Source organism: Diabrotica undecimpunctata, chromosome 6 (assembly GCF_040954645.1).
Source record: "Diabrotica undecimpunctata isolate CICGRU chromosome 6, icDiaUnde3, whole genome shotgun sequence".
NCBI classification, from domain to species: domain Eukaryota; kingdom Metazoa; phylum Arthropoda; class Insecta; order Coleoptera; family Chrysomelidae; genus Diabrotica; species Diabrotica undecimpunctata.
Window position 1 is genome coordinate 152,383,975 of NC_092808.1, and position 8,167 is coordinate 152,392,141.

Below are 8,167 nucleotides of genomic sequence, written 5' to 3' on the forward strand. Positions count from 1 at the left end.
ATTTATGACCTTCATACATATGACTTTCTATATTCTATCTACTTTTATTACTATGAAGTTTGTGTAATATAAACAAACCTAAAATACTGTGAATGTGTGAATGGACAATTACTTATTGCTTATTAGTAAACAACCAATAAATTTGTAAGGTACTTATGTATTGATTAAATTAACATTTTGAAAAAGAATGTGATAATCAAGTGCTACTGATAGCAATAACTACTGTAAGAGAGGTAAGTAACAATATCAACAAAATATGTCATTGGTTTAAAAAATATTTGGCCGGCTTTTTGTCACCAATGATACCGCACCAAACTTTTAATTTCTGAACAAAATGTGTCCGTACACGACTACTTAAATGCTTATTCCCATAACAGTAAACTACATTCTTTGTATTGTGATAGATATCGAGGAAAAAAATGTTTTCATTTGTAAATAAAAAGTTTGGAAACATTTGAATTATGATCAAATCTCTTCCTTGTGTTTTAACAATACACAACATGTCAGTTTTTGTAGATCCTACCAATTAATTCTAGATATAAATATGCCGATATCCATATTTTTTAAAACTTTTTAAACTACTTTGGATATAATGCCGGCTATTGATTACTGAAACAGTTAATAATTATAATTATTTATTTCAACAGTGGCACACATTACAATTACAATTACAATATTAATTGTAAGTTGAATTGTAAGTTGCCTACATTTGGCGCAATTCGATGATATGAAATAATGGAACTTAAACTCGGTTCGCTATTCCCAGTCCGAACTGTCTAGTGAATTTAGTAATTATTTTTTTGCGAAGTTAGTTACTTTTTGACAGACTAAAAGTGGCTGGAAATTACTATACAACCAAGCACACGTACTCACAGCCAATATTAATAGTAAACAAACTAAATAGTAAATAAAATAGAACTTTGCGAATTACCGACAATTGATATTTATTTATCTGCACCATATAATAAATGGTTATGTTAAATTATAACGACTAAAATATATTTTTTAAATATATACTACCCAAAATTTGATGTGTTTAGTATACACTTCCAATATTTAGAATAATTCTTCTTTTTTTTTTAAAGAAAGATGTCTGCAATTGTAGTATACTTAAGCTATTAATACTGAGAAGTAGGAATTGTTGTGTTGTAGGTTTCCGTCAATGAATCTGTCAAAATATGCCCGAGCTAAGCGAATGGAGTTTACTCTTCCTGTTATATTATTTATTAAGAAAAATTAAATAGGAGACGTAAGTTTAAAATAATTACTAAAGAATTTTAATATAGTTTATTATAAAAAAGATTTTATTTGTGAATAACTTTTTATCAGTTGGTAGCAATAACTGTCAGCATAACACACTGTCAAAATCCGCACGTCTAAGTGACGTGCATCGAAATTAGCACAAAAAAAGTCATCTTTGATTGTCATGTAAATTTTTTCAGTAACATCAAGAAGAAATGAACTAGGGATTTAAAGCCTCGCGAAGCTGGTTAGAGCAGGTCAAATCTAATCGATTCATTGCCGAGTCTTATTTTGACATTTAGCTATGTCTGGTAAGTTATTGTTTTTGATAGGTTGATTTTTCCTGCCTTCTACACGGTTTTTAGATTTATTTACCAAAGTCAGCTGTACTTACTGTCAAGAAGAAATAAACAATGTGAGAGTAAGATGCTGTATCTGCCCAGATTTTGACATATGCCTCCAAGTAAGTCTCACAAAAAAAAAGTATAAAGACAACAATTTTATAATTGGTTTTTTGTAGTGTTTTTCTATCGGGGCGGAAATAGGGCCCCATAAAAGTGACCATGCATATCAGTTAATGGATCTCTGTTCGGCAAGTATATTTGGTGGCAGGGGAGCTTGGACTGGAGGAGAACATTTATTGTTGTTGGATGCTGTCGAATTGTATGGATTCGGTAATTGGGAGTTAATAAGTGAACATGTAGAAACTCGTAGTGTAGAGGGTAAGTAACAGTTAAGTATCTTTTTATTGTCTATTTACAAAGTGCTCAAAAGTAGTTTCAATTAAAGAATTCAATCATAACTCTTCAATGTGGGTGGTCTGTTAGTAAAAGATTCTTATTTTCTCATCCAATTTACATTATGGTATTAATCCAATATAACTTATACTTGTAAGAAAATATTTTTCAAATAAGTAGTAATGAGAAAAACTAAAGGCTCAGACAATGCATAATTTTGTGTTTTTTAATAGTTAAATCCCACAGTAACATTCTTAATGTGGTTATTAGTGTTAATATTTATTTTGCAGAAGTAAAAGAAGAATACATAGCCCGTTATGTAGATGGAAATCTAGGGAAAGTTACGATGACTAATCCGAATCTCAAAAAGCCAGTTTTAGTTGATCATACTGTAGATGATGATGCATCTATGACTCCAGCACCTCCATTAGATGTTACACTGGAAGAAGCCAATCTGTTAGGGTACAAACCATATAGAGATGATTATGAAATGGTAAGATCTCTTATTAAAAATTGTATTTAATAAGTTCACTTTTGATTATTATGTTTTATTTTTTGATGCACATCTTTACCATTTCTTACATTTTTCTTCTGACAGATGGTTTTTTTCAATTGCTGGTGTCATTTTATGCAGAACTTTGTATATATTGCAAAAACACCATAATTTCCACCTGAAGGGCCCAATGTGATCTTTATTGGGAAAATACTTTGTTGTTTTCCAGTTTCAGATTGAATCTTAATTTAACTGTTGTAATATATTCTCTAAATATCTTCTCTATGGTCTGCCTTTATTCCACTACTGTGTAGTTTACGAGAGAGCATTATTTTCTTTTATTTCATTTATTTTCTGATTTCCACTTCTGTTGCTCTCCTCCCATGCTTTATTTTGTCAAATGTGTTTTTAGGAGTACAATATGGATGCTGAGGGATTAGTATCGAAACTAAGCTTAGACCCTGAAGAGGAGAGTGGTGTAGAAATAGTGTTAAAGTTAATGATAGTAGACATGTATATGCGAAGACTGAAAGAAAGAACTCGACGGAAAAAAATAGTCAAAGATTATCAATTAGTAGCTAAATATTTCGAAAATCTTAGAATGGATCCATACAAAGCACAGATAACTAAAGATCAAAGGTATGTGTTCGTTATATATTATTTATTTTAATTTTACATAATTTCTTTTGAAATGAGAAACCCTCTTTGGGAAATCCTCTCTGAGAAATCCAATTTGTTTTGGAATTTACTTTCTGGACAGTTATCTTTGATTTATGTATCATATTTGTAGGCTTACCACAATATGTATACTCAGACAGCAGTTTTTTTGTATATGAATTAATTTTAGTTAAAATATAACTATCAGATCATCACATGATCATCACATGATCAGCATACTTTTAGATTTAAAGCTTTTTTTAATCTAGCTGATTGTTTTAGAGAATTTAAGGATAAATTTCGAGTTTTCGCCCAATTCATGCCGCCGGCCGATTACGAACGAGTAACGTCCAGCCTCGAAAAGGAAAAAGAACTTCGTCATCGGTTATCGGAACTCACGAGGTACCGAAGTCTTGGTCTTCGAACTCAGGAAGAAATTACCCAGTATGAACAGCATGTGTTACAGAGGCAGAACAACGAACCTGTAAGTTATATTCATTTTTATATCTAATTATATGTTTAGATTACATTTTGTATAAATATACAACTTTGGAAGTCGCAGAAGTAAACATACTAAAAAAAGTGTCTTATCATCATGTCATTTTTCACAAAAAAATCTTGGTTTGAAAGCAAAAGTTTCACCAGACAGATATACAAAAGTAATTTAGTACAAATCCACTTTGGTCGGATACCAGAAATGTAGAGTGCTAGACTATTTAAATGATCAAATCTATAAAATTTACTGTGCATGTGATCATAGCACTAAATAGTGTAGTACAGAGAGGTTAACACCCCTGTGCAGCAATACTAACTATCTGTACAGACCAGGTGCATCTTGTACAATTTCATAAGTATTCTATTAAAAAAATAATTAAATGTAAGTTTATTTTTTATTTCTTATGTTTTGTTTCTGACGGCAAATCAAGCACGTTACATTAATTTATTTATTTATTTATTTCAACGGTAGAACCATTTACAATAAAATACAACAAATGGTAAAAAGTAAAGATCATGTACACAATCAAACAATATAGAATTTTAGAACAATATAGAACAATAAGAAACATCAAACAATAACAAAGAAACAAGTAAACAGTTAAAATTTGTACATTAAAACAGTATATCAAATCACAAAAGTTAAAAAAATATATATATATATATAAAAAAATATCACATATCTAGATTGATAATTACATTCTCAAGTTGCCTTTTGAAAGCGTTAATGTTTGTACAGAAAGGATCCAATAGGAGGTCATTGCAAGAGCTCAGCATTCTCGACAAGGGAAAATGACGAGCATAATCAGTCCTATGAAAAGGAATATAAAAGAGTGCAGTGTGTCGAGTTCTATGTATTGTGTTTAAGTGTACATTGGCTAATAACGAAGGACAATTAATAAAGTTGTTTATAATTTTAAACAAAAATAACATATCAGCTCTCAACCTGCGGTTCTTCAATGTAGTAATGTTAAATTGAGACATTATCATAGAATAATCTATGAAATAATTGTAACCGCACCTGGTGACAATCATTAAATAATGCCGAAAACACACCAAAAGATGCCGCTTTACCCATGGTCAGCAAAATTTTCCCAAACCAACCACCCCAAACTCTGTTGATGTTCAAAAATCTTCAATCGAAATGATAAATTAAATGAATTTAACTACATACAAGTTTCAATGTGAATTGGCGCCTCTGTCAACCCAGTTATAAAGTTTGTTTGTTTATATTCCGACATTGTCTGATTCGAGGGACAGTTTTTTGTTAAACTTTGGACTTCTATGAGCTCTTAATTTGTCTCTTAATTTTTTCTATATAATATATTTATTATTTGTTCTTATATTTATAAAATTGTATTTTTTTTAAGCACAGAGGACATAATTCCTGTCTTTAAGTTTATAAATGTATGCATCTTATTTTGGCGACTTTGTATATGTAAATATGCCGATATATTCCATTGTATAATTATTGATATCTTGCATAGGGTACCAGCAGCATGGTGCAACTTGAATTTCATCAAAATGGGTAAGAAACTGTTTTTAATTTTGTGTAGCTTTGGTCAGTAATGTCTGTAGTACTTTTAGTACGTTATTTTCATTTTGAACATCATCTTTCTTTAGAAATAGCGATGAGCAAGATATTCCGATGGATTTAATATCTGGAGAAACAGAAACGAATGGGTGTTCTTCCAGTTCCAATATCGATCTGTCTCCAGTAGATGCATCCACATTGCGGTACCATCCCATGGGAAACCTTTTATCGGAAAACGAAATAAATGTAAGTCAATGATTTGTTATATTATGAGATTTTTTCAATTGTTATCAATCTTTAGTAATTTTTGGTTGTTCCAATTAGCAAAATCAATAATTTTTATGAATTTTGACAGTCATTTGTTGTTGCTTTTGTATCCATTTTCAATTATGCAGGATGTTGAACTTGTTACAATTTTCATTGAAATTTGGTTATAACTTTTTAAATACCCCGTATAACACAAAACAAATTTAAATTCTTGTAAACAGGAAATGAAGCGGATTTAAATTTAAAATAAAATACACGGTGTTTCATTTGAAAAACAAAAAATATCTTTAATGCGGTACAGTGTTGTGGAAGACCCTGTATATCTGCAAGTCATTTTAAAATGTGACGCTTACAGCTACCTCGTATTTTTGTAAATAATTTTTTTGGTATCTCCTTTTGGTATGCTGTATTGTACAATCGATACTATTAAATTTTTTTGTTACAGCTTTGTGCCAACTTGAATATTCTTCCTGTTCACTACACAACTTTAAAATTGATGATTATTCAGGTAAATATAAAATTAATTGTATGTGTATTAAATACCGTTTTGAAATTTGACAGCTGCAATGTACCAGTTTCTATTTGGCGCATGCGCGTTGTATATGTATCTCCCTATAAGTCAAACGTCATTTCAGAAATGTTTAACTGCTTGTGATTAGTTCTGGAATGACTCCGACTGTGAAATGCGTTCCGTTTCAAAAGTACAAAACATCAAATACTCCAGAATAACGAGACACCTATAGAAGAATACGAAATGAAACACAGCAGTTATTTTACTTTATTTTAATTTTGTTTAATTTCATTTTATTTTATTAAGAAACACGCATGGGACTGCGTTTGCTACTCCAAGTAATGTGTGATCGTGCGATCTGTCGTTACATGCGTTTCATTGCGTTTCTTTTGTTTTTATTTTTCCATACATTTTCTTATATGTCTAAAAAAAATGTCTAAATATGTCTAAAAAAAGGAACATCTGCAAAATAATACAGTGGAAACTTTTTACAAAGAGTTGTATAAAAAACACCAAGAACTTTACCAGATACAAGATTAGTATAAATATTTAGGCCAAGAAATACGTATTGGTAAAGATAAATAAACATGCGAACTTTACTGGCTTCACAGCTTTTTAAACATAACCCATATCACGGTATAAACTTTAACACGATCGCACAATATGCAATAGAAAGATCAATGTACAAGAGTAGAAGCATTTTTTGAAAAAATACCAACCCTAAAATGATACTGGGCAGAACATGTTGCGAGAATAAACGATAATAGGTCGACTAAATGAATTATCGAATGTAGACCTAGAGAAAAATGCCGCTAGAAATATTGGGGTTCTTTTACAAGATGGACAAGAGATATATGGAAGCATTTAAGGGAAGCCTACGTACAGCAGTGAATAAATTTGTAAGCTAAATAATAATGATGTGTTGTGTATACTGAATATGTATGTTTGGTTGTCTATACTCAAAAAACATATTAGTCTTTTCATTTATACTCAAATCGATTTCGGTGTTCACAAATAGTGCAACGCGGAGCTCCTTATCGGTGGTCTGTCTATTTCTATTTAACACCTAGCATAATAAATGAACACCCCACCTCCTGTGTTCCATAACTTCCACCGATATTAGTTTGGTAGATCACGCGCGTATGACAGACAAAGATAGCTAGACCGCTCAAAGTGAATATTGTCGTTTCACCTCTATATATAGAACGGCACATACCTTACCTAGTCTATTCTTATTATGTCTATGGTTTTCTTGATGTTTGTGGGTCCATCTCAATGTTTTGCTACTTTTGTAGGTAGCTTTTTCACGAACAGATGAAGGCTGTGTTTTACAAAGTATCCACAGGTGAAAATCATTAATTGCGAAGAGATTTAAGCACAACATTCAATGTCTTTGATATTGTTTTTCTATTTGATATTGATTAATTGTTGTATTGTATTTAAAGTGATTTCATTTTTTAGGACAATTTAGTGAGTCCCGGTAAGTACCGAAACTTGCCAGCAGAGGGAGAAGAAGAGAGTGTTAAAGAAGCCATAACTCAGTACCTGAGCACCAGCGGATGGTTACCAAATATGTCGTTCTGACAATGTGACGACTTTATGGACTTTGAGGAATTGTGGAATTGGTTGCAGACGTGAAAGGTTATTATTCTATAGATACTCAATAATTGCCGCTTCGCAATGGACGTTTGGGGCGCTGGATAGAATATTGTGATTTCTCTTCTGTATACATACTTACCTGGTCGTTATACAAGATATTTATGGCTGTTATAGGGATATGCAGTTGTCTTTATTGTACCAAATATTGATGGAATAAACTTTTGACCATGTTATTTTTATTGTTTTTATTCACACGGTTTTTAGATTTAATCCATGCTCCTCATTCCAACGTCACTTTCTAGAGATCAAGATAAACAGGACATTTTGGGAAGAAGAATAATAATATATGGTCTCGGAATAGTTTGATTGCAGAAACATTATGGACATCCGAGAAATTTCAGTCTCTTTGTGCTCGTGTTAGGATATCGAGACCACAGAAAGATGTAAATTTGTATTTTGTTATCTATGAAAATGCCTCAAAAGACAAAATCATCTAATTTTTGCAAAAAACTAACAGTATGCCTATAACATATTAATATTTTCAATAGTTTTCCAACTATTGAAAGTCTTTGAAATGAATTGGTTTGAAAAGACATTCTTGTTCAGTAACAATACTTCGATTATTCTCCAAA

At 31.2% G+C, this 8,167-nt stretch overlaps 1 protein-coding gene across 2 annotated transcripts; it reads left to right on the top strand.

Moving 5' to 3' along the window:
* Positions 1 to 1,362: 1,362 nt before the first annotated feature.
* LOC140444136 (transcriptional adapter 2B-like) lies at positions 1,363 to 7,768 on the top strand. Of its 2 annotated transcripts, none has more exons than XM_072535809.1 (10): positions 1,363 to 1,553; positions 1,608 to 1,705; positions 1,763 to 1,964; positions 2,270 to 2,472; positions 2,885 to 3,111; positions 3,412 to 3,613; positions 5,112 to 5,152; positions 5,248 to 5,404; positions 5,871 to 5,933; positions 7,398 to 7,768. In XM_072535809.1, the coding sequence occupies exons 1-10, from the start codon at positions 1,547 to 1,549 to the stop codon at positions 7,518 to 7,520; spliced, it is 1,323 nt and encodes a 440-aa protein (XP_072391910.1). In that variant the 5' UTR covers positions 1,363 to 1,546; the 3' UTR covers positions 7,521 to 7,768. The 2 variants fall into 2 exon arrangements, with proteins under 2 accessions (XP_072391910.1, XP_072391911.1); XM_072535810.1 differs by having other exon boundaries at positions 1,623 to 1,705.
* The last annotated feature ends 399 nt before the right edge of the window (positions 7,769 to 8,167 follow it).

Bases quoted from the DNA above. Each gene is read 5' to 3' on its own strand.
- LOC140444136 (XM_072535809.1), top strand. The intron at 2,473-2,884 runs GTAAGATCTCTT...ATGTGTTTTTAG, and splicing joins ATAGAGATGATTATGAAATG to GAGTACAATATGGATGCTGA. The intron at 3,614-5,111 runs GTAAGTTATATT...TATCTTGCATAG, and splicing joins AGAGGCAGAACAACGAACCT to GGTACCAGCAGCATGGTGCA.